The sequence below is a fragment of the Cibotium barometz genome, chromosome 54 (assembly GCF_041138505.1).
Source record: "Cibotium barometz isolate CiBa-2024 chromosome 54, ASM4113850v1, whole genome shotgun sequence".
Classification (NCBI taxonomy): domain Eukaryota; kingdom Viridiplantae; phylum Streptophyta; class Polypodiopsida; order Cyatheales; family Cibotiaceae; genus Cibotium; species Cibotium barometz.
In genome coordinates this window covers 14304834-14332533 of record NC_141099.1, presented here as the reverse complement: position 1 = coordinate 14332533, position 27700 = coordinate 14304834, and the positions used below count along the sequence as shown (strand labels likewise).

At 39.0% G+C, this 27700-nt stretch overlaps 1 protein-coding gene across 3 annotated transcripts; it reads left to right on the top strand.

Moving 5' to 3' along the window:
* Positions 1-13688: 13688 nt before the first annotated feature.
* LOC147607873 (protein XRI1-like) lies at positions 13689-20214 on the top strand. 3 transcript variants are annotated; one of them, XM_086789703.1, is made up of 8 exons: positions 13689-14277; positions 14407-14532; positions 14634-14776; positions 14874-14961; positions 15125-15281; positions 15457-15491; positions 15644-15706; positions 19604-20214. In XM_086789703.1, exons 1-8 carry the CDS (start codon positions 14199-14201, stop codon positions 19903-19905), a joined length of 993 nt encoding a protein of 330 aa, XP_086645829.1. In that variant the 5' UTR covers positions 13689-14198; the 3' UTR covers positions 19906-20214. The 3 variants fall into 3 exon arrangements, with proteins under 3 accessions (XP_086645829.1, XP_086645831.1, XP_086645830.1); XM_086789705.1 differs by having other exon boundaries at positions 13690-14277; positions 19655-20097; XM_086789704.1 differs by having other exon boundaries at positions 13834-14277; positions 15128-15281.
* The last annotated feature ends 7486 nt before the right edge of the window (positions 20215-27700 follow it).

The window sequence follows — 27700 nt, the reverse complement described above, 5'->3', positions numbered from 1 at the left end:
GCAATTGAGGGTTCAAATTAACCATTAGGTATCTGATACAAATCCCTATAACTTCAGATTTCAAATCGGAGTTGGTTTGATACTCCAACCATCCCGTACAAATTGGTTACCCTTAATTTAAAATTGTGCTGATAAATTTGTGAAAATCATCATTTTGCATTCAACCCTTGGTTAATGCCTATAAATCTCACTCAAATTCAAGATTATTCACAGCCAGAGTTGCATTTGGAATGTACATGAGAATGAATGCTATACGCATTATGTATTGGGCACATTTTATCAGTGTAAAAATGGGAACAGACACTACCCTTGTCCAGATTAAGGCAAGAGGTAAGACCTCCCGCATAAATTTGGGTTTGCATTGCATAATGATACAAAATAAACATAAAAAGCCCAAAGGAACTGTCAGCAAAACATTGAAACATGTTGCTCACATGGAGAAAAATGACCTGACGAACGAGCTCATGGCCCCAGCCATGGAAGAAGAAGAATATCTCTTCCCAAGAAGAGGATCCACACCAAGAAGATCTGAAGGAAGACATGGACATGAGAAGAGAAGCTGCCACAAGAAGAGAAGCTGCCCCGAGAAGACTGGAAGAAGAGACGAACGCGTGGAGAGATGCTGCCACGAGAAGAAGACTGAAGAAAAGAGAAGATGTGAGGCTCCAAAGAGTGAGGAGCCATGTGAAAATCTCTGAGAGAGAGAGAGAGAGAGAGCCCACAACCCAATGTAACCTGCCCCAATAAAGCCGTAACTTTGATTAAAGTGCTCACACATACATCTACCACATGGCCTACATCATCGGTGGCTCAGAGGTGGTTTTACTCTATTGGGGCAGGTTACATTAGGTTGTGGGGTTTCTCTCTTCCTCTCTCAAAGAAGATATTCTGACTCCTCTAACTTAGGAGTCTCCATGAAGTTTGCCGATGCCGATTCTTCTTCATTTGGTTTACTATAGTAGCAGTCTCTAGCCATGTGTCCTGGCTTCCCCCACAATTGTGGCAAGTGAAGATCCTTGCTCCTCCCCCTGCCTATTCTTCGTCCTCGTCCTCGTCCTCGTCCTCGTCCTCATCCTCATGCGAGGCCTCTTGGGGTGTAGAGTGCTTTCTCATCTCCAGTTGTTGGGTCCAATTCTTTCTTCTCTTTGACCTTGTTCTCTTGCTCTAGTAGAGCTCCTTCTATCTCGTGCAGAGTGCTTTCTCATCTCCAGTTGTTGGGTCCAATTCTTTCTTCTCTTTGACCTTGTTCTCTTGCTCTAGTAGAGCTCCTTCTATCTCGTGCAACTTCAAATCTGGTACATTCTTTAAGGCACAATATTCTCATATTCTCGCTTGTCCACACTCTTTAGAAGCACTGCTAGTGCCTCGTCATCTTCTACTTTCTTCCCAATGGTTACAAGTTGTTGCTTGATGCTTTTGTATTTTTTCAAGTGTGTGGTTAGAGGTTCACTTTCCTTCATGTCAAGTTTGTAGAATTGCATTAGCAGATTTATCTTTGAATTCTTTACTTGAGTGTCAAATAATTTGTTACCTTCATCACATGCATCTTTAGCTTGTTGTATCCCTGTAATGTGGTGAATGATTTCATCATTTAAGCTAAGTGCAATGAGTCCTATGGCTTTCTCATTTCTTCTCTTCCACTCATTCTCCCCATTATCCTCTAGACATTCATCTCTTCCCTCAACTAGCCCCCATAGATTCTTCCTCATGAGCAAATACATGGTTTTTGTTTGCCATGTATGGAATTGCTCCCCGTTGAATTTAGCTACTTCCTGTGCAATTCTCATGATGATGTGAAGGGGGTCTTACCTCTTGATCCAATTCAAGATTCAAGGGCAGTGTCTACCCTTTTACAAATCCAATTTGGTGTTTAATGATGATTACAACAAGTTTACAAGCATGAATACACCAAAACTTGCATAAAGACAAGGATAGTTGGTTTTGTACTGGATGGTTGGGACATCAAACAAACTTCAAATTGCAATCTAAAGTCATAGAGATCTCTATCAGATACCCAATGGTAAGTTTAAACCATTAATTACACCAAAATATAGTAATTAGTGATAATTAATTCCTAATTAGTGAGATTAATCTCCTATTTTGTGTGCAAAAAATAGTGTACGGGGAGGCCAGATCTAGTGCCTTAGAGTTCAAATGAGCTTAAATCCTTTCAAGGGCATCAATAGTAGTTAGTCTAGTAGAAGATCAAGCCCAAAAACATAAGATTTGACCAAATATTGAATGCTTAATCTCTGTTTTACCAAAGTCACTTGCAGATTTGATCCAGAGCTTGATGCCACTTCTCCTTGACGAATTTTTGAAATCTGAGATCATAGGCATGTAGAGCACCCTTGAAAACCCATCGGCCTGAGAGGAATTAGACTGATTCCATATGTGGAAGTGTGGATCTACAATTTGCTCCAAAAAAAGGTGCCTGCAAATTGACATCTCTCGGCTGCGGCCGTCGATGATTCGCCCTACTGAGATGCCACACCTATGTGTTAGGGTGTTGGTAAAAAGGTGTGTAAGTTTTGTAGGCAATGGAGCTGTGTTGGAGGGAGAGATCTAAGCTCCATTGAGTGTGGGTACTACATAAGTGGAAAAAATGACTTATAAAGCTATTAGCACCTAATTAGTAATTAAGAAGGTGATTAGTATAAGATTAGTGCATAATTAATCTAATAGTATAATGTAAGCATGGATACTCAAAAACCAGCAAATTCTCATTAGGATAATGCCTCAATTTATAGCTTTTACATCCACAAGGTGCGCCACCTGTGCCCTACATTTGGGGGTACCTTTTCCTAGAATCTCTCCACCCCTATATTCACTCATGCTACCCTTGATTCTCTCATCCAGTAGATTATTCTCACCTTTTCACTGCTACCCACTCAATTACTGACTCCCTTTTACAATCTCTAGCTAAGGGCTTGTTCCCGCACACACCCATTCACTCGCATATTTCAACATATTTGGCTTAAACGCTTTTGCTGATTTAGGTATTGGTGAGTCCTTAGCCACTACCATCTGAGTGCTATGGAAATTGGCGAGAAATCCAGTTTTTCATGCTCGCACAAAGCACATTGAGGTGCATTAGAGATGCTTTGTAGTGGAAATCAGCTTGGCTCATGTGCCAACATAGGACAACATGGCATATTTATTCACACAGGGTCTCTCAAGAGAGAAGTTTAAAGCTTTTCACAAAACTTTGAACCTACTTCCCTTTGGGGATTAGTCTGGGCTCCCTCTCATAGTCCAAAGAGCCTAGCACATCTCTTTACTTTTTGTGTCATCTCAACCCTTGTTCATATCATCACTCTCAGGGGGATTTGTGGACATATCTAGTAGTGATGTGTGTGAACACACTAGGACTAGTTGGGGAACTTTTCCCCTCTTTAGGAAGTTTTTTCCCCGTGCTAGTATACACCCATCTTGGGGTATAGTTAACATCTTTATATAGCACACATTCATTAGCTATCTATCATCTCATTATGTGCTCCCTTGAGCTTCTTCACTCTGTGTGTGTGTGTGTGTATGCATTCTTTTGCAACCCTGTTTTCAACAGCTTTGTCTCACACATATAGGTTAGTGGTCCATACTATTTTTACCGTTTTATCATTTGTAATTCCTTTGAGCACTATTGGTATATAGCACCCTCAAGCACTTGGGAGCATATTTTGTTACAGGTATTAAGGCTATGCCATAAGGCTCTTATACATAGAGCCTTATGCATAATAGGATTTTTTGCAAGGCTCTATGCATAAGGATTTTATGCATTAAGCCTCTATGCAAGGCTTTATGTAAAAGAGCTTCCTGCATGAAGGGCTTATGCATAAGGCTCTTATTATGTGTAAACCCTATTTAATGCTCTTATGCATTAAGCCTCTATGCAAGGTTTTACGCATAAGAGTTGTATATATAAAGGGCTTATGCATAAGAGTTGTATGTATAAAGGGATATTTAGCCAACCCTTCAACCATACTGTCTCGAATTGGACCTTTAGCCATGCTGACTCTGGCTACACTCTCCGACCCCAGTGGCACAATGACTCCCTTTGCTAGGTCAACCCTTAGGATGATAGTGACTCCCTAGGATGGTCTTTATCACGGTGGATCTTGGGTTGTAGGACCCAATGAGCGCACTCCACAACCCTATGTCCTTGCTAGTCTACATGTTTTTGGATGGGATGACTCTTCGTGCTCCCGGATCAAGTGGTGGCTCTTCCCATTGCCACATGAGGTAGTGGCTCTTGCTACTTGGTGGTGGTGGCATGCCATTACCTCTATTTTGTTGAAATTTGAGCAAAATGATGAGCTATGGTGGATCAAACACTAGAATCAACATCATTAACAAAGTGATTAGCAAATGATCAAGACGTAATTAGTGGATAATTAGCAAATAGATTAATATAGGCATGGATACTCAAAAACCAGCAAATTCTCATTAGGGCTATGCCTCAATTTATAGAGTTTACATCAAGCATCAAATCCCATTGATTTCTCCATGATTCACTCCCAGAATATCTCCACCTCTTGCCTGATTCTCTCCACCTCTTCTCTTTTCCTTGAATATCTCCCAGAATAACTCCACACTCCTAAATTCTCTCATGCTACCCTTTATTCTCTCCCAGTAGATTCTTCTCACCTTTTCATAGGTTCTTTCACAATTACATCTCCTCTTTTACAGCCTCTAACCAAGGGCTTGTTCCCACACACACCCTATTCACTTGTATATTTCAACACCTCCCCTCAAGTGAATAATCCTAGCACACCTGGACCCTGTATCAAGTTTCCCTCTTACTTGATGGCCCGCGACCAGTGCCTCAAGTCCCTAAAATCCATAGTCCTTGACACTCTCTCTCTCTATGTGTCCAAGGCTACTATAAGTGCCCGCGACCTTGACTAAAGTGCTCACACATACATCTACCACGTGGCCTACATCATCAGTGGCTCAGAGGTGGTTTTACTTTGTTGGGGCAGGTTACATTGGGTTGTGGGGTCTCTCTCTCTCTCTCTCTCTCTCAGAAAAGATGATCCGACTCCACTTCCTTTGGAGCCTTCATGAAGTTTGCCGATGTCGTTTCTTCTTCACTGGGTTTGCTGTAGCAGTCTCTCGCCATGTGTCCTGGCTTTCCACATTTGTGGCAAGTGAAGGTCCTCCCTCCTACTCTGCCTCTTCCTCGTCCTCGTCCTCGAGAGAATCCTCCTCGGGTGAAGAATGCTTTTTCCTCTCCTGCTGTTGAGTCGAGCCCTTTCTTCTCTTTGCCTCTGCTCTCTTGCTCTAGTAGAGCTGCTTCTATCTCATGTATCTTCAATTCAGGTACATTCTTTAGTGTTGCTACAATGTTTTCATAATCTCCTTTGTCCACACTCTTCAGAAGTACAGCTAATGCTTCATCATCTTCTACCTTTTTGCCAATAGCTGCTAGCTGTTGCTTAATGCTTTTATATTTGTTCAAGTGTGTGATTAAAGGTTCACTTTCCTTCATGTCCAATTTGTAGAATTGCATTAACAGATTTATCTTGGAATTTTTTGCTTGTGTACCAAATAATTTATTGAGTTCATCCCATGCATCTTTTGCCCATTGTATCCCTGTGATGTGATGAATGATTTCATCATTTAAACTGAGTGCAATAAGTCCTAATGCTTTTTCATTCCTGCTCTTCCACTCATTTTTCCCTCTCTCTGGGCATTCATCTCTCCCTTCAACTAATCCCCACAGATTTTTCCTCATTAGCAAATACATGGTTTTTGTCTGCCATGTATAAAACTGTTCCCCATTAAATTTGGCTATTTCCTATGCTAAACTCATGGTGATGTGAAGGGGGTCTTACCTCTTGATCCAATTTCAAGATTCAAGGGCAGTGTCTACCCTTTTACAACTCAATCTGGTGTTTAATAGATGATTATAACAAATTTATCAGCATAAAATCACCAGAAATAACACTAAATCAAGGGTAACCAATTTGTACGGGATGGTTGGAGTATCAAACCAACTCCGATTTGCAATCTGAAGCTATAGGGATCTGTATCAGATACCTAATGGTTAATTTTAACCCTCAATTGCACCAAAATATAGTGATTAGCATTGATTAATCACTGATTAGCAAATTAATGCTCTGTTTTGTGTGCAAAAAATAGAGTATGCGGGGAGTCCAGATCTGGTGCCTTCCACTTCAAATGAGCTCAAATGCTTTCAAAGGCATCAATAGCAATGAGTTTAGTAGAGGATTAAGCCAAGAAACGCAAGATTTGACCAAGTATTGAAAGCTTAATCTCTGTTTTACCAAAGTCACCTGCAGATTTGATGAAGAGCTTGGATCTCACTGTAGACTTGATGAAATTGAATTCTGTCTTCACCAGCTTGTAGAGCATGCTTGAAAACCCCCGGGGGCTAAGAGGAATTGAAGCAATTTGATTTGATGAGCACAAGATCTGCAGTTTCATCAGAAAATTCTACGCTGGAAAAAACGTGGAAATCTCCTGAATGCGCGGGCGGTTTGCTGCGTTTTTTGCATAGGCTAGAGCCCCTTTAGGTTAGCTACCTTGGGCTAGAATGGTTTGGCAAATGGTTGAGTATGCAAGGTGCTAGGGCTCCTCCACCAGCTGGGGGTGAAGAGGTGAAGTGAAAAACTAACTAAAAATTTGATTATTTGTTAATTATCTACTAATCCTAATTAATTAACTAATGGACTCATAAACCTAATTGATTCTAGGCATGGATCTGATACCATATTGAAATTTGAGTAAAATGATGAGCTATGGTGGATCAAACACTAGAATCAACATCATTAACAAAGTGATTAGCAAATGATCAAGACGTAATTAGTGGATAATTAGCAAATAGATTAATGTAGGCATGGATACTCAAAAACCAGCAAATTCTCATTAGGGCTATGCCTCAATTTATAGAGTTTACATCAAGCATCAAATCCCATTGATTTCTCCATGATTCACTCCAAGAATATCTCCACCTCTTGCCTGATTCTCTCCACCTCTTCTCTTTTCCCTGAATATCTCCCAGAATAACTCCACACTCCTAAATTCTCTCAAGCTACCCTTTATTCTCTCCCAGTAGATTCTTCTCACCTTTTCACAGGTTCTTTCACAATTACATCTCCTCTTTTACAGTCTCTAACCAAGGGCTTGTTCCCACACACACCCTATTCACTTGTATATTTCAACATATTTATCTTCACATGGAACAAATATATATACATACATATTGTGTTTAATATGACAAGACATAATTGGCACAAAGGGGGATTGTGTATTTACATTATGAGAAATTGGTATTTATACAACTGGCCCTTAGTCATGTTCTTTACCTTTGAATAGATGACACAACGTGATAGACACAAGTAATAAATAAGGCAATCAACTTTAATTATCAAGAAAATTCCATATGTTTAAACATAGAATAGAAAACAAATTTGAGAGTGTAATTCAATCCTTCTAAGATATGAAAAGAAAAAAAAATGTTGCTTTTAAGATGTAGATATGTGATGTGTCATAAGGCTTGGAAGTTAAATAATTTCTTATGGCCAACTCATTGATTTTTAAATGCATTTGTCTCCATTGATCTTCATATGGAGCAAGATGAAGGCAATGTGAACATGGGAAAAGTAGAATAAGCAATGCTACTATCTTTCATGTGAAATGAGACTTTATAATTGAAAACCATTTATTTTGTTTTTTTTTCATGTGGTTTTGCACAAGAATTTTGGTTGTTAAATTTCTTCCATGAACCATATTGAGTAACTTATCCAATGGACTACTTTGTGTGGGAACCTACTAGCATTACAAATTTCTTCCATGAGCCATGTTGTGTAACATATCCAATGGATTACTTTGTGTGTGGGAAACTACCAGAGTTACAAACTTCAAGGAAATGGTTGGAAATGTAGCTCAAGTGGCTTAATTGAAATGAAGGGGGTGGATAGCCACAAATGCAACTTCTTTATTATGGGATTCATTGGAACCCCATGAGCAACAATGTTCTCTTTTCAGTAGGAGTTAGGAGTGGTTGCAAATGACTTTCACAGTATCTACGAGATTTGTAATTTTCACTTTTGCAACTACCCATAAAAAGCATGGTGTATGGAATTTAAACTTGCATGTGCTTACCTTAGATCTAGAGGAGATATGAGTTGGCTTACTTTGGCATGAGGATATAGAAACTAGGGACATATATGTGGTTGGAATTATCATTGTTATAGACCTTTTCTTTACTTTATGGTAGTGGCATTTAAAGATGTTCTAGGTACATTGACGTTACAAACTAAGAAGAGCCTCCCAAAGGTTGCAACATTAGAATATATCATAAAGTAGGGTTAAAGAAGAGAGAGGAAACTAGGAGGAGCACATGTGAGCCTTGCTAGGCTTAGGCCTATTTAAGAAATTTATTCTAGTCTAAAACTAGGGTTAAAGAAGAGAGAGGAAACTAGGAGCCAAGGTTCGGGAAAAGATAGGTACGTCTTGACCTAGAACTTGTTCAATTTCTAAAAAAACTTTCTCAAATTGAGAGAAGAAGGAAAAACACCTCCTCAAAAATTTCAACAGTTAGTTATATTTAGATTTAAGTATAAAGAAGCTTGTTCAAATTTACAATTTCCTCTTCAATTCACGATAAAAAGGATTGATGTCAGGCAAGCTTAGTAAAAATAATTTCCCGAACCCAGCTAGGAGCTCATGTGAGCCTTGCTGGGCTTTAAGGCTATTTAAGTTGGGGATAAATCTTATCCTAGGAGGCCAAGGGGTATGGCTTTTCATGTGATTGTGCCATGTATGGCATAAAGATAGGGGAGAGATAATGTCAATGAGCCGAAAGCATTTGAATGGTGGTGTTTGTTGTGACCCTCACATTGAATGGGCTAGCTGAACTTCTGAAGGGCAGTTTGGTTTGATGGGGATTGGAGGGCAGAAGGATGACCAATGAGAACTCGACGACTCGTTTCAAAAAGTGTGTGGGTCATTCACGAGTCACAAGGCTTGTCATGGGGTCCTGAAGGCTCAAAAGGGATGAGGACGGGAAGGCAGTAGGAGGAATAGCGACGGCTTTGGATTGGAGTCGCAGTTTGGTTTTTAATGTGGGCGATCGTATGTTGGCAGATATTTAACGGTGCAAGTGTGTACACAACACCCTGTAGCCAGTGGGTGCCCACAGTGTGTGTACACCACACCCCCTCGGACAGGGTCGGACTAATAGCAATTTTGTGATGGGCGCCTACTTTCTTCAAAGGCACAGTGGGCGGACACACGAGAACTCTTTACACAACGTTGGCCAGACTCCATGCACCCAAAGACAAACACCGTTCCTCATTTTTTATTTCCATTTGATTATGTGCGTGCATATATTGGAAAAGATTTTGAAAAAAGATGGGCACCTGAGTCTGCTTTCTTCTTGGTCGTCCACTCCGCGTGCGAAAAGGGTTCACTATGGCTATCTAGAGGACTAGGGATGATGCCACTCCCAACTACAAATCATGGCTGTTTAGACTTTGTGAAGCCACCCTTGGGGGGAATGGTGCCATCTCACGTGATGAATTGGCATAGGTGGATTGGGCACCCACTGTCATTACACTTCACAAAAGTATGCCCACTTGCAATGCCCCCCTAGACGGATGAACAAGCCCACGTGGTCTAAGAAACAACCACATAACTTCCCAACAAGAAAACAATTGGCAAATTATCATTTTCCAAGGTATTTGTCATCTTGTTGTGTGAAGCTGACCTAGGACATGGGCATCACTTAGAGTACTCAACCAATCCAAGACCTTGAAAGTGTCCTCTTACATACACCCAGCCTAGTGTCCTCTTACATACACCCAGCCTAGTGTCCTCTTACATACACCCAGCCTTCTTACATATATCCATATGAATCCCTCCAATTGAGATGAAGAGTTTTCATCATGGTTACTCATCACATAGGCATGTGTAGAAGATTTAAGAGATTCTAAGACTCTTTACAACCTTGGACCACCCATTATGTGATAAGTGTATCGCCACCACTCCCAGCCTATCGCACTTAGTATGCCCTTGCAACACATAAGTGGATATTGCATCTTGAACTCATTGAATGTAGATTTCAAAACAATGATAAAGCTCCCCATGCGTGAACTATGTTCATGATGATCAATTGAGTGGATGTATATAGCAAATTTTTAATATCACTAGTAAATTGAATGCATGTAACTTTGTTAAGGATTGTCAATATTTAATTGATTAAAATTTCATATCTTGAGATTTTAAGTTGTGAGTCACCATACTACTTCACAAGCAAGTGTTAAAGGCTATTTTTACTTTTTAAATGCTATGAGAATTTGGAATTTTGACTTTGATGAATTACATCACATGTATGGTGATCTCTATGCTTTGTTACTTTTGTGATGATTTCATTCTACTCTAATACTGATTTTTCTTCTCATGATATAAGGATAATAAAAAGGTGTATGTTAAGGTCTGTCAATCAAGGTATATCGGTTTTGATACTAAGACTTTTCAATCTCTACTCATTTATCCAATGTAAATATTTAGGTGCTCGAATCAACTACACCCTCCTCAAATTTTAAGGGGCATAGTTACAAAATGCCTCGCCGAGGGTATCTTTGCGTGTAACAAAAAATAAGTCAAAACTATCGACCAAGCATATATAGATGTCATTTAACATTTCACCTTTGCAATATAATTTTGGTGGTTGAAATAAGTGATATGATTACATGTAAAACTTTGTATCCTACATGCTTCCCTAAATTCAAATTGTACTTCTCAATATCACACTATCGGTGTGATTTTTAAATGGAAAAGTCAAAGTTCTCAACCATAGCATTGATACTCGTGGTACATTTCTCAACAAAACTTCTAACTAGTTCATAACCAATGTGAGAGTCATTGTCATGGTACCACCCTTGCTTTGAACAAGCTATTGTCAAAGGTGTATAACAATAATACAAAATGGTGTAAAAAGTGCATGTTTCACATAAGTATCCCCTCTAAATATAGAACTCTACTTACGTGGACAAGTGAATGCATCAAAACTTTGTCTCATCTCTTATTATTCTATTTGTATATTGTGCTTTCTCTAGATATCTAGGTCTCTTAATAAGTGCAAACTCTATGGTAGCCCTTAGGCAACTCAAAATATTTATAAGCCTCTCATAAGAACAATTTTTTGTGTGTTTAGCATTGTTACCATAGTCCATTTCCTCATCACAAATAATATAAATGAAAAGCTTTGACAAGACCTCTAAAAGAAAAGCTTTTTGAGATTCGGCCCATTGGTTCTTCTAAATGTAATAGTTATAGCTCACACAACCTACTCAAAATAATAATAAAAAGGTCCTACAACACATGCCCCTTGTGTCAATGTATCATAAGTTTCACACTTGTTCCATTACTTTCAACTATCATGCCAAATGCAATATTGAAGATTGTACCTTAGCCAAGTCCATGAGTATATATATGTGGTGCCTTAATTTATGTCCCTTTCAACTATCATGACAATGCAATATTGAATATTGTACCTTAGGCAAGTCCATGAGCATATATATGTGGTGTCTTAATTCATGTGCTCTAAGTCCACAAGTATATGTATGTGGTGTCTTAATTCATGTGCACTCCTCACTATACACATAAGGGTTCCCTAGGCATTTTAACAAATGCCACAATGTAGAACCACGTAACATAATGTTTAGTTTGATACGATTCCATAAATAAGACAAGCAATGTCACTTTGGAAATCAAATACTTGTGTACATTAAAGGGAGATTTGTATGCTAAGATGCACATTGTTTTCACAACTCGCTTTTGTTCTTGCTACCGCTTTGCATAAGCGCTTTGCTTTTGCATAAGATTACAAGTTTTTTTTTCTAGTGTCAGCATTTAAAAGAAGAAGAGGATGAAAAAAGCATGGAGAGATTTTCTTTCTTCTATTGATCAACCACTCGATCAACCATTGCAAAAAAGCATGAGAGCATGCATGCATGCATGCTGAAACTCAACATCCTATGAGAGGGAACAAGAGCGTATTGTTGATTAATAAAAGATAGAGGTAGATAATATTATGCATAATCTTACAACAAATAAAACACTTTCTTCATGATTTCTGGAGTAATATCTAATACAAAAAGTTGAAGGGGTGGCAAAAAGCTCGTGTTCAATCTAAGGGCAACTTGCATGGCCCAGTTAACTAAATTGTGGAAAGAAACTTTTAAGGGATTTTCCCATGCCAAGTTAATTGGGCTTGCAAGTTGGAAAAACAGTAAAAGCAAGAGAAGACCTGCATTCCCACACACTTTTGCTGATGTCATGCTGATCATAATGGGCAAGTTTCAGATTTTGGTGGAACTAGGAAAAGCATGACCAAGTTGCATTTAATGCCAAAGGCCAAGTTAGTTGTGCCTGTGGGAAAATGCTCTAAGTAGAGCTTGTTTAGCACACATCTTATTTTAGGGCCCTTTCAGTAGAGTTCACAAATTGGGCACACATGCCATTTAAATAGACATTATAGTTACAAAAGTGTTGTGGCAAGCGTCACAATAGTTCCATGACAATCCTCACCCATGCTACAAGGCCGTAATGGGACAACCATGGTTACGGTGGAAGACTTCACTAGATAATCATGTCTCAACTGCAAAAATGGAAGACTTGACTAGATAATCGTGTATCACTATAAATTTACACTAATAAAACATTTTAAATAAGGCTACATCACATTGTCACTAACCAAGTTGTCATAGTTGAGGAGAGAATATTGTTTGGCTTTATGCATATGTTGTATATTTGATCAATTCTTTTTCTTAATGATTATCTAGCACGTCCTTGGTAGAGCTCGTCTTGAAAGTTAAGTGTCATGCTAAGGTGATTTGCATCTTCTTGAAAGTTAAGGGAGGTTAAGGGTCATGCTAAGGACATTTGCATTGCTTGCATGGATGCAAACAAAATTCATGTTGTGTTTTTTGAACTTGAATATGACCTCTCTCTCTCTCTCTCTCTCTCTCTCTCTCTCTAAACATGACACATGTATGTGCATGTGTCATGTGTTCAGCTAGAGGATAATACTGGAAAACATTATGAAGAGTACATATCCAACCCCCCCAACACACACACTCAGAACCATGCACGCACAAATGAATAAAGATGGTATACAATATCCTTATATCAACAAGAGGGTTTAGATTTTGGTTAGAGCCTAGAGGGTTTGTATTTCTTAACACATACATACTAACCACCATAGGTTGCAAGTGGTGCTAGTTAGGTTCATAATAACTATACCACATATTAGTCAAGAGTGGGTAACAAACGAGCATCTTTATATAGCTTCTCACACTATTTTGATAGTATCAGGATGATGTTTTTGGCCAGTTTAAAGTGCAATTCTCAACAACTACTCCATTTTTGGCACAGGTGGAGGCAAGTTTTATACTAAGCTGTAAGAAAGGCATATTAGATAGCCCTAAAAGAAGATGTGGGGCAATTGGGGGGCCCAGAACCCATTTGCAAATGATGTGTGGCAATGGGGGTGCCCACAACCCATGTGTGGAAGGGACTCTTGGGACTCCTAGGGGTATAATCTAGATGTGGAAGAGAAAAGTCCTCAATTTTGACTCTAAGATTTCGTTGACCCCAATTAGGGACCAAGATTAATGACCAAGCATGATCTAAAACTTCCCACGTGGAGGGATCTGTCTTGCTTGATGGATGAGGAAGGCAGCCAAAAGTAGGCCCAAATCTGGGGGCTAATTTTAACTTGTTTTTCGGTTTTCTATGAAGTTGAGAGACTTCCAATTGAAGCAAGGCTACCTCCTAAAAGCTAGTATTCTTCTCTCTTTTCTCACTCTTCTCTTTTCTCTTTTCTCATTAGATTTGGGGTTACAGAAAGCCCATCATTCCGTCCATCTTTGTCCCTGACAAGCACCCACACTGCCCCTCTTTTTATCCTTTCTTCTTCTCATGTTCCTCGCCCTCTTTTCGAGACTGTGTTCTGCTGCATTGGGCTCTTGGCCCCAAAGAATTTTTGGTCCGTAGCTCCAAGAATTTTAAGCTTTTTCCCCTCCTCATGGCCGGAGTGTTTTCACATCCATCCTTTCCATTGAAGCTCCAGAGTCAAGATCATCACAAGAGTCTTTCTCATTGCTGCTAGTAGTTCTCTTCTCGCTGCAGCTCAGAAAGGCTCCAGCTTGAGCTCGGAATTTACCATAATGGAAGGCAAAGACGTTAGCTTGCACTGGGAGTGGCAAGATGAGCTGCTTGCAGATCTTGATTCCGAGTCTCCTTTGGGTAGGATTAATGCTTAATCCACTGTGTTTAACAATAAGTTGAGCTGATTGTAGCTTATTAGAGCTGCATTTCACTGTAATTATGCGGTTTAGAGAGCTGAAATTTGAGCTTGATGTTTGCGTTCTGCAGCCACATCTCATACCTTGTGGGAGGATATTACACAGAACGAAGCAGACATGAAGGGTTTATTTGCGACGACGCCTCCGTCTAAAATCAAAGGGACATGCACATCTGAGTTAATGCTGGACGTTAAAGGTAGTATTTCTAATACGTAATTAAAGCATAAAGCAGTCGTTTATCTCTAATTACGTTCTTAGCGTACGTTATTATGTTGATAATCGTGTATTCACATGCAGTTGAGCATAGCTCTTCCGTGGAGGCAATGAGTGGGGATGGCCTGCGTCATAAGAGGCGCCGGATGCTTCAATTTGAAGGCGCAGAAGGGAGTCTTTATGCATGCAATGATCCGTCCACTGAAGCACCCTCTTACCCCCTAGGAGTATGTCTCTCTCTCTCTACTAGCTGGTGCTTTATATTAACCTTACAACTAACCTCATTAATAATTCCACTGAACTTGGTTTGATTTTTGCATATAGGATTACAGCGATCTCTACATTGCTCAATGCGAAGATCTACCCATGCATGAACCCACGTCAACAAACTCGATGTGGTGCATGGTGGATGGTATGTGTGCATTTAATTTAGCTTACTAATTGATAAGCAATTAAGGTTAATTATGTACTTTGTTTGGCTTAATTATGACCTGATTGATAAGCAATTAAGGTTAATTATGCACTTTGTTGGGCTTAATTATGCTGTATTAACTTGCTTGCTTTGTGGGTTTCAGAAGGTTCCCTGAGCTCTGTGGATGATGCAGTGGAGAGATCCGATGATAGTTGGATGGCTGGCTATTTTAGAGAGAGAGAAGCTGAGGCTCCTCCACTAGAGAGCTGGATGGCAAGATGCATTGAAGAGTGGGAGGATCAGGGTCTCCAAAATCAAATGTTAGTTTACAATAATCTAACTTCAATTTTCTTAATTTTACAATAATCTAACTTAAAATTTCCTAATTTTACAATAATCTAACTTAAATGTGCTTAATTTGCTTACATTAATCTTGCAGAATTTGCAATTTTAATCTATACCCTCCTAACATAGATTATCGATTGTGTGTCTTAGGAGCATTGAGTCGCCCACCAGCAATATAAAAACAGGTTGTTAAATATTCCATTTCAATGAAACAGAATGGTCTCGTAATTACAAACTTTAAATTAAATATATATATTCACCTTCGCGTGGCATCATTATTTTCTAAAAGGATTAACTCACAATTTTACCTAAATTTTGTTTATAAAAAAAAAAGCAGGCAATGGCGAATTTGGGGGTGGAGAGACTAATGCAAATATGCTGCCGAAGCCAACGATATCAGGTGCAATATATTTTGGTAAAATATTAATAATTTTGAGAAGAAAGTCTTCTAGCCATAATGTGAGAAGAAATTTTCATTTTCTAATATAATTTCAGTCTTTTTTAAAAAAAAGAGAGAAGATATTAAATGATAATGGATGAAATAATGAATAAATTATTGTTTTTTAATACATTAAATTTAGGAGTCGAAGGAATGTCACTTTTTGTGCGTCCACATCTCAACTGGGGAGTGGTACATGTTTATGAACCAACCGGAGCTTGTTTGACTTTGGCAGCTGGCATGTCACCTCCCGCATTTCATGTCTATCAAAATTCAAAATCTTTCGCGTTTTAAATGGGCTGTGGCTTTTATAGTCAAAGTTAGACGTATGGTGCATATGATTTCTTTCTTCTTCTTTCTTTTAATAAACAAAAAGTTATTTGGAAAAAATTGGGCTGGTTATAGACTACCATGCCTGAAATTTGCAACCCTGCCTTGGACTCCAAAATTTGCCAAATTAAATTCAAGGCCTTGAAAGTATAGACCTTAGATGAGGCACAAGCCCAAAGTTTAGGGGCTTTACACATTTGGGAAGGCTCGAACCACCATTTTTGCTTAAAAAACATGCCTAACATCTGGGTGGGGATATGGAGACTCCCCATCCACACATTTAGGAGGGCGAGATGAAAGCAAGAATTTCTCGATTCTCTCACTTTGGGGGGAAAAATCAGTTTGAGTTCTGGTCTATAAAAGGCCCTTACTCTTGGGAAATAAATTATAGACCATTGGATTGACTTGACTGTAAGTAGGGTTACATAGCCCAAAGTGCCATGCATATGTAGACAATAGGGTTACACACTAGGTCTAAGCCCAAAGTGCCATGTGTATGTGGACGGTTCGTTAACTCATGCCCATCATCTACCTTTTTTTTAAAAAGTTTGTGTGGGAGTCTTGCCCCTCTATGGTTGGGTACTAAATAAAGCAACCAATCACACTTTTCTTTTCAGAAAAGTTTCTTTTATGATTGTCTTTAGACTTTTGTGTGCTTTTGTGAGCACTTAAGTGTGTAAAACCTTGTTGACTTGGCACCCCTCACTACTTTAAATTGCACGCTTAATGACTTGGCACCCCTCGTGACTTTAAATTGCACGCCCACACCTTCAGACCCTCATGATGGGCCTTTGCCTAGTCTATAACTAGCCATAGGGCAGATTCACTAGCTTCTTGTCTATTATCGGGATAAGGAGACTAGATAGCAGCTCTATAAGGGTGTGAATATGGAGAATTAAATCGTCTGCATGAGAGTTAGCCCTTTTCCCACGAACCTAATCAAATTTCATTGCTCTCAAGCTATTTGCTTTTTCAAAATTCATTGCTCTTAAGCTATTTGCTTTTTCAAAATTCATTGTTCTCAAGCTATTTGCTTTTCTTATCTAAGCTATGTAGACACTCACACACATCCGATTTCCTTTCAAATATTTTATGGTGATCTGAATTTCTTCTGAAGTGATGAACACTAGTGAACTTGCCTTTAGAGCATTTACACATCGTCACCTAGTAGAACCCCCATCCATTGTGGATGGGTGGGAGTCCAAAAAGGATGGAATTTATTTGAAAGTGGGGTGCAATTTGGAAATACCCATTATCTACCTTGAATGTTGAGTGTGAAAAGTAAAGAGGGCTTCATACATAAGAGGCACATCTCTTAAGATCACTTCAAGTTCACCCATCTGGATTATTGTTTCATGTTTAAGCCCACCATTTCATCAACTAGTCGGATGAAGGAGAAGAAGTTGCATTTTTGTGATATTGTTTGAAAAGCTTGAGTGAAAGGTGTAGGAGTGCAAGAGAAAGATGGATGTTAACTTGTTCTTACACAATCTGTTCTCAAATTCCTTGCTCTCACAAACTTGTAACATCCCTAATGATATCTACACATTAATTTACGCATCTCCATGTCATGAATGCATATTTTTTCTTGCCCTTTTTCTAATTCTAGTACCCATCATGCTAAGTGTATGAATGCCTTGAAGGTAACACTCCATTGCTCAAGTGGGCAAATCTATTTGACTATTGTGGTGTATTTTAGTTGACCTTCATCTAGGCAATTTGTTCGACAATAATGTTTCTCATCCAACTCCTCAAGTATGCAAAGGCATTTGAATGTGCATGCATTTTCACATTTGTGTGTGTGTGTGTGTGTGTGTGTGTGTGTGTGTGTGTCTGTGCATGTGTGTGAGAGAGGGAGAGAGAGATTTGCAATAAAGTTATATCAATGCCTTTGAATTTTTGGCTCACTTGGCAATATATGGCCGTAAAATTTATAAATATTTTGAGTAAGTGAAGTCTTTTTGTTAATTGTTGAGAGAGAGAGAGAGAGAGAGAGAGAGAGAGAGAGAGAGAGAGAGAGAGTTAGGTGAAAAGAATTGTATTTATTTCTTGGGGTGAAAATAATAATATTTATTTGATTTTTTAAAAATCTTATTTTTTCATATAAGAAAAACTACGTTGTCTTGCATGTGATGGGAGGCAAGCGTGCTCTCAATTGTTTTGCTTTTTCAAAGTTATAATTGAAACCCCCCCTCCTCTCTCTCTCTCAATTGTTTTGCTTTTCTCACATGAGTTCGGATCCAAATTTGGTCGGCCAAATCTTTCAAGTTACTACTACGAGGTTAGAACAATAATTATTAATTTGTCCTCTTGTACTCCACTACTCAAGTGGGCAAAATCTATGTGACTATTGTGGTGCCTTTTTAGTTGACCTTCATATAGGCAATTTGTCATCCAACTCCTCAAGTATGCAAAGGCATTCGAATGTGCATGCATTTTCACATTTGTGCGTTGTGTGTGTATTTTGTGTGTTGGTGTGTGTGTGTGTGTGTGTGTGTGTGTGTGAGAGAGAGAGAGAGAGAGAGAGAGAGAGAGAGAGAGAGAGAGAGAGAGAGAAATTTGCAATAAAGTTACATCAATGCCTATGAATTTTTGGCTCACTTTGGTAATACATGGCCATAAAATTTACAAATATTTTGAGTAAGTGAATATTTTTTGTTAATTGTTGAATATTTTTTTTGTTAATTGTTAAACCTTATTTTTTCTTATAAGGAAAACTACTTTGTCTTGCATTTGATGGGAGGCAAGCGTGCTCTCAATTGTATAAATGAACCCCCCCTCCCCCCCCCTCTCTCTCTCTCTCTCTCTCTCTCTATATCTCTCAATTGTTTTGCTTTTCTCACATCCAACTTTGGTCGGCTAAACCTTTCGAGTTACTACTACGAGGTTAGAACAATAATTATTATTCTGTCCTCTTGTAGTCCCCAACGTCCATATATTTTCTACTACAAGGTTATGCCCCAACGTCCATATATTTTCTACTACAAGGTTAAGCGCCACGTCAGCTATTAGGGTGCCACATCACAGAATTATTTTTGCCACGTCATGGTTCTGCTGCTGACGTGGTGTCAGGTGGCACATCATTTTTGTGACACGTGCTAGCGAGTTGAAGTGAGGAGTCCGAGGCGCTGCAAGCACGGCCAGGTTAGTAATTACGCACACAGGAGGAGGCCAGCATGCGTGAAAACTCCGTTCGCTTGTTAAAGGTGTGCATGCGCCGTGCCGGCAGTGCAGTCCCCTCCTCACCTGCAATCGCCAGCTTTAGTTATTTAGCTCGATTATCGGTATAATTTATGTCCTTCATTTGCCACGTCACGCTCCAATAATTTGCATAAAAGTAGATTTCCAAAATCGATTCTAAACCACATAAATAATAATAAGTTAGTGAATCGTAATACGTAAGTTATCTTGTGTGTACAAATTTTGATTAATATAACAGAGTTATACTCCACCTATTTCAATGAATGTGCAGCACGTCCTCTTGTTTTACAGCTTATTACAGTATATTTTTTTTGAAAATGGTGGTAGGGCGGAGTATGGCGGCGAAGCTGGTAACACCGGTGGCGTACCCTTTTGCAGTGGTGAAGCCAAGTGGGATGCAGGGCGATGTGACGCTCAATGACATCAATAAGAGAATAATGATGCGGCAGAGCCGGCCAAGAGCCACCCGGTCCGGAGGCGGCGACGACTCCAAGATAGCGGAGCCATGCAAAAGAGGAGGAGAAGATGGAGCCATGACGGCAAATTTGTCACGGAAATCGGTGGTTGCGCTCACCAAAATACACACAGAGGGCAACGGCACCATCACCATTGTGAGGACCAAAAACTGACATGCATCCACACGTTCCGTGCCCCATCACACGCGCCAGGCATCTATGGCTTTCTCATTGCTACGTTATCGTCGACACCTATATGTGTTATACAACACCCCGATTATAAATACTTTCCCCATGTTCAGTACTTACTAAGCGTGTTCTGTACGCTAGCTTCTCTTTTATAAAGTTGAACTTTGCTTGACTGACTTGACATGACACCATAGACACCGCCACCTTGCTTCTATTGCAGCGTCTCGTAAAACATAAGATTTCTCAGCTTATGATTCCTTCCATTCCTCCATGTATTAAACCTTGATTACACAACGCTCGATCTCACAAAGCGCCATCTACATGATATGCTAGCAACAAAACCTACAAAAATGCAATGCTAATGACACTAAGAAAAATTGCTTTCACAGTTGAAGACATACACAGGCTCCATGAGGCTGCACAGTACATAAATCTAGGGGGGAGGGGGGAGTATCATTTGTGATTCGATAACCTCGCAGATTCTCTTACGAGAAACATGTGTGAAGTTGTACTTTTATAAATGAAGCGTAAGAAATGTTGTGAGATGGTGCTAAAATCGAAGCTTGATTTTCGTGGTTTGTGATTTCTGAGTTTGGTTTGATCTTAAAGGCGTTTGGAGAGCTAATGGCTACATTAATGCCCTTCAAATCTTCAAACTTAAGGCATAAGTGTTCTCTATACCACATTTGCATGCTTTCAAATTTGGAGTCGTGCTCTACTTAAGTTGGGGTTACATTCATCAAAGATTGTTTTCCTCTTAAAAACAGTTGTTTTCATTTCAAGCAAGATTTTCTTTTTAAAAACTTGTGTAGAAACGGCTACCAACTGGCCTGAATTCCCAAGGTTTCATGGTGTAGCAAAACTAGTGGGAGTTCAGGATTAGAACTAGTAACTTGGAAAGAGTTCAAGGCTTATGTTGCGAAGCCGTAATTTGCTTTAACATAAAAGATGCATAAGAATCACAAGAAGCTTAGGATGGATATTGAGAGAGTACAAGGATTGGTTTCTGGAGTTACAAAGTATGCATTGAAATTCAATGATGCATCTTCAAAACAAACAAGTTTGTGTCGAAGCTTGAGGAGGGTATAATATATCTAGTGACGAGGTAGTACACTTGCAGATATTTAATGAGACGTAACACTTGCAGATTTCCATGATGCAGTAAGGCAATGCATAAATAATTGAATAGATGAACAAGGCACAAAAAAAGAATAATATGAAAGTCCATCTTGGAATACCAATAAAGACAAGAACTAGATCAAACCAAAGATTTGACATGGGAAGTTTCATGGTGTTGGTCATTGGTATAGTAGTGGTGGATTCTAAAAGAGAAATCAATTTTTAAACAACCTCATAATTGACGTGTTAATTAAAGATGCCTTAGTAAAATGACATAACTTTCATTGAGAAAGTTCCAAGATTAGGATTATGTTTTCAATGTGAAGAGTAGGTGGGTGACATTTTGCATGCAAAGAAAGATTCAATAGCATACATGCAAGCAAGAGTAAAGAAGAGGAGAGTATTCTATTTGCAAGGGAATGAATATTTCTTAGTGTCAAAATGGTCTTATATACAAGTGACTCGCATTCACACACTAGCCCTACCAAACTTAATGGTCCAACCACTATTACTAGGCCTAAGTAAGTAGCTTAAGGTAAGGTTGCTTTATATGTTCCAGTGTCATCTTATAAAAGGTGAGTGCCCATTTGAGTGAGTAAGATAGCAAAGTACCTTACGGTAGGTTGGGATGGTGAAACCATGTTAACCTCTGAAGTGATTAACATACCCCCTTCTTAATAGTCCCTCCATCTAGAAATATACTTGAGATGGCTATAGATGATGGGGCTTATTGTGTAGCTACTTGAGCTTATTGGTGCCTGTCCTTGTTGGACATGTCTACTAAGTATAGAGTTGGTGTGTAGGTTATAGGTATCGTGCATGGGAAATGGGCTAAAGATGTGTCTGTGTAGAAGCTCCTTTTGGTTAAAACTCCAACATACCTCTTTCTTCAAGTCTTTTCGGTTTGGTTTCTTTGACTCTTAGACGTGGTTGGATTGGAAAGTTTTTTTAGCGGTTGGACTTTCTAGGCAATGTACCTATAAACAATCCCAATTGTGCCAATTCTACCCTTGGTGGGAAAGTGATCTATCCACTTTGTGTGAGAGCTTACCTTAGGCTTGTTGAAACGTGCTTGAAAGGAAGAGAACGAGGGAAATGAGGGGGAAGAGGAGCTTGCAAAAAAAAAAACTTAAAATAATAAAAAAAATCTTGTAAATCTTAACAAAAACCCTAATCCTAATACGTAGTAAATCCTTACCTACTTGAAATGGTAGTTTTAGAGTGGAAAGGTGAGGGATAGGCAAGAGGTGAGAGAGGCAAGAGAGAAATAGAGTAAGGAGTGGGAGAGAAAACCCTATTGGAAACAAAAAGTAAAGGGAAAAGCGTCTCAGGTTTTTAATTTTGCACCATCGATTTTAACACCAAAAGAAAGCATTAATATCAACATCAATAATATTTCCTAGTGTCAAGAAAAGCTTTGGTATAAGTGATGCTTATACCGATGCTCATACTGACACCCTAAATTTTTTCTTCATGTTTTGAATTTCATGGAAAAATAATTAACCCTTACCAGGTCATATTTCATACTCCTAAAGGGAGCCATATTTTTATTTCCCCATAACATTTCTCGATCTCTATTATAAAATATCTTGATCCCCATAAAATTTCTCTTAATCTCTCTCTATTTTACCAATTGAGCATGCAAATAATTCACCGTCTTCAGAGGAAGAACCCAACCACCGACGAGACGGATCATAGCATGGTTGGAGAAGAGTATCTAATGTCGGTGTATACGTTGTAAGTAATCTATTAGAGACGATGTCAAATAACCATACAACACGTCCGCACGATACAAGGAGTTTGACAAGTCCTTACTTTAATTAGCATATAATTTTAATGAGGTTAGTTGTTTGGGCCCTTTGTTACACTCTCTCCGTATCCCTCTCACTCTCCATGATCACTCTCTAAATTGTTATGATAATGTAGAATATGTAGATGTGCAAAGTACATGTGAATTTAACCATACAATCTAAAACATTTAGGCAAGTTACAAGGCATGCAGCAACGAGAAGAATTGGTTGATGATATGGAGCCACAAATACAAGAGGGCACAATCACTAGATTACCTTTTAGCTTTGGATATGGCTCCTTATTCGTAATGTGTGGATGACAAACTTATTAAGGTTACACATCTTATCCCAATAAATAAGACCTTCATTTCCTTAGATATTGCCATAATATTCTTGCAAGTTTACATGGATTATCTTGCATGATTATAAGCAAGAGAGATGCAAAGTTTACTTCTCGATTATGAATATCATTCTTTGAAGCATTTAGGACTTCTCTTGATCTTTGCATAGCTTATCATCATTCAGAGATCAATGGCTAAACTAAAAGGGTTAATCAAGTTATCAAAGATACCCTTTAATTTCCATATTGGGGAGCTTGGAAAAATCCCAATTCCCATTTTGCAAGATCAAGAAATGGGGGATCACATCTCCATGTATGGAGAATGGAATCAAACAAGTTTAGAGGTGAGTAGATGTAAATTGATAGTATTCAAATGACTCATGGTATCCAAATTAAATTAATGGAGTTGTAATATATATACTCTAATTGAAGCAGGATGCAGTACCACACCCTAACATGGTGCCCTACGTGCGGCGAGAGCACGCAAAGCGTCGACGAGATGATGCTGGAGCTTCGGGATCTATTGTCAGAGATGAGTGGGAAAGGGGTGACAATAGCCCTACACCCCACGAAGTTGTGGAAGAGGAAGATGATATGGTGCGGTATCTTTTTAGGGATGATCCCAAAGGTATGGATGACAATGATATGGAACAAGAGCATCTTTACAAGGCTTCATCGACACCGGTTTTTGAAGGGTGCACATTCTCTATTTTACGTGCTTCACTTGAACTACTCAATATACAAACAGTTTATGGATGGAGCAATGCAAGTCTTGACGCATTATTGAAGTAAGCATTCTAACTTGCAAATTTGAATTAGTGGTTTAGGGTTTAGGGTTTAGGACTAATTGATGATATTGGATGCAGGCTATTATCAAACATGCTTCCAAAGGGAAATAGACTACCCACCTCAAGAGACATAGCGAGGCGCTATGTGACATCTCTTGGAGGATTGGATTATGATCGCATACATGCATGCGTCAATGATTGCATTCTCTTTTGTGGGATGCATAAGGAGGCTCGACATTGTCCCACTTGCATACATGCATACATGCATGCGTCAATGATTGCATTCTCTTTTGTGGGACGCATAAGGAGGCTCGACATTGTCCCACTTATGGTGAAGCAAGGTATAGAACAGATGTGAAGAGTTTTGATGTACCTCATAAAGTCTTGCGACACTTTCCTATAATTCCTCGCATCAAACACATGTTCAAGTGCAAATCCATAGCAGAGCTCATGTCATGGCATTCCTCATATCGATCGGATGATGGCATGTGGAGAATTCTCGCAGACACTCCTGCTTGGAAGCATATTGAAGATGAGTGGCCCAGCTTTGAAACAGAGCCCAGAAACTTGAGACTTGGCCTAGATATGGATGGAGTGAATCCATTTGGTTTCAAAAGCACCGCATACAGTGTGTGGCCAGTTGTGTTGGTGAATTACAACCTTCCACCATCAATGGCAATCAAGAAGGGACATCTTATGTTATCCCTTCTGATTCCAGGGAAACATAAAGTCAAGCTTGACCATGGATTATATCAAAGAAAGAGGAGAAGCAGGTAAAGCAGGCCATCACCACTTTGCGTACTCCCACTGGATGCATGAGATTATTGAAGGGAGCCTTTACAACCACTAAAAAAAGAGGCGTTGAGCAACTATATGGGTTGAAGTCCCACGATTGGCACAAGATGCTCCAAGTAAGTGTTTTCCAAGTCTTGTACGTTGAAATTAAATTTTGTAATGCCATAAACCATACATACATGTGCTCTTATGTGCGCAGTTCATCTAGTAGCATTGACCATTATGCAAGTAAGAGTTTGAAAAAATGTATTTATAAGATGGGCGAGCTTGTGAGGTATGTAAAACCCATGTCAGATCACCCTTAATTATACCTTGCAAAATGAACGTGCATGAGGTATAATGTACTATTCATTTATTTTTCAGATATGTTAGTTCCAAAGCAATTGATCCAGCCACGTTGGATGATACGCGTGTTATGATAGTGGAGGTGGTTTGTTTGGTAGAGGAGACTTTTTCGTGAACCATTCTCACAAGTCAACTACATCTCATTGTGCATTTAGTGGACGAAATTGCTTTATGTGGCAATGTACATGCACGTTGGATGTTCTTCCTAGAGCGCTTCATGAAGACCTTAAAAGACTTTGTGAGGCAAAGTGCAAGGCCCGAAGGAAGCATGGCCGAGGGTTGGTTGATACAAGAGTCTCTTGTATATATTTCAAAATTTCTTGGTCAGGTGGACAGCTCTTTGCCACGACTATGGAGCAATGAAGAGGACTTGAGGATGACCTTTATTGTGCCTTAAGAAAAAGGACAGAGTAAAGTAATTGACAGAACATTGATTGATGATCTCAATTTCACTTGCATCCTTAATAGTGATGTACAAGATATGAGGATGCAAAGACAAAAAGGCAAGTAGAAAGAGCTCTCTTTTTCGTAGGCAACATGGCTCTCGTAAGGCATACCCTAAGCATCTAGCAACACTTCCGAATGATATCCATGTTGATTGGTTGCATGAGGAAATGGAGAGAGCAAAGAGCGACGAGGGGCTGTATATCACGACGGAAGAATGGGAGTATGCACGAGGATGCATGTTAAAGGTACATAGAACTAATGTTTTGCATTAGTTGTAAGTGATTTGCTTTTAATATTTATTCACATTGCTTACACAAATATTGCTTCTATTTTGGTCCAGTGCACTATGTTCAATGCTATATGGTGTGAAGGCAAGCATTTTTGAACACAAAGAATCGATGATGAAAAGAGGAATACACAAGATTGCGGTGTCATTAGAAGCTTTGAGGGAGCTAATGGAAAAATGGGTGATTATTGTGGCACAATCCAAGACATATTTAGGCTTGACTTTCGTCGCTTCTTTGTGTATGTTTTGGATGTCAAATGACAAATGAACGTGGTGGAAAAAGGACCTAATGCACCGATAAAACGCCATGCAAGTGGCTATGTAACTATTGACTCTACAAAGTTTTGGCAAACAAAGAAAGATAGGCTCGTATTGCCACAACAATGTGAGCAGGTATGCATTTTTTTACTAATGTGTTGCATGTACATATATATATCTAAGCTCGCGTATCCCTTGACTTTTGATATGCTAATTAATTACTGCAGTATGTGTATTTGAGTAGGTTATCTATCTGCCAATGGTGCATGACATTAAATGGTGGTACGTCATCCCTATTGTACCACGTTTCAAAGTGATGTATAATACATTCACTGATATGGAGCATATGGAGGATGTAACAAGCCGCAATGAAGATGATGTCGAACATGCCAATGAATATGTTGTGATCGATGATCAAGAAATAAGAGATGATCATGATAATGAGGATGAGCGTGCCATTTCTCATGATCATGAGAATGACCGTACCATTGAGGATGATGGTGATGTTGATGAGGATGATCAGGACATCGATATACCATTATCGACAGAATATTGATAGTGGAATAAATTTAATCGTAGCCTTACAAATTGATCAAATGGATATTGATGTTGAACGTTTGGCAAGGATAGATCTTATTGAAGATGAGATCGAACCCTAACCAATCCATCACTGTATCGTTCTAAATTGATGACATTTCTATTGTATATGTTGTCTTTTAATTATCTCATGATTTATTTTTGAATATATTTCATTGTTATAAATGCATGTAGTGGGATTGTGTAATGATATATACTATAATGTACTATGAGATGGTTTAAAGAAAATAGTTTTTAATTTTGTAAAGGAATTTAGTTTTTCTTATTGATGCGTGTACACGCGTTTCTGAAACCAGTATACACGCAAATTTAGATGCCAATATACACGTGTTGGTAGACGCGTTACTTAAAGTTCAATACACGCGAATTTAGATGCCAATATACACGCACCCAATACTATTCAAATACACGCGCCCAAACTATTCAAATACATGCGTGACCATACACGCGCCTGTAACTTATCGTGTGTATGAAACGCGCGTGTATGGCAGCAGTGTCTTGTAGTGCATCTCATGGAATTTAGTTATAATTATTCTTATAATTGAAGTATTGGTATAAGTCCTTTCAAAGCTTTGTATGGTCAAGAATCTCTTACATCTTTGACTTAGTCTAACCCTCTAATTAAGGTAGAAGTTTGAGGGAAATGCTTGATGAAATGGATAACCAGATGCAATGCATAAGAAAAGATATCAAAGATTCTTAAGATAGACAAAAGTACTATGTAGATCCAAAGAGGTTGAGATATGAGTTTGAAGAAGACTTGAAGAAGGTGACATGATTTTTCTTGGTGTACAACCCAAGAGGATGTGTTTATCTTAGGAGGAGTACAAGAAGTTATATCCAAGATACTGTGGATCTTATATAACTTCTTATATCCAAGATACTGTGGATCTTATACAAGAAGTTATATCCAAGATACTGTGGATCTTATATAAGAAGTTATATCCAAGATACTGTGGATCTTATATTATCACAATGAGGATGGGAGATCAAGCTTATGAGTTGCTTCTTCCTC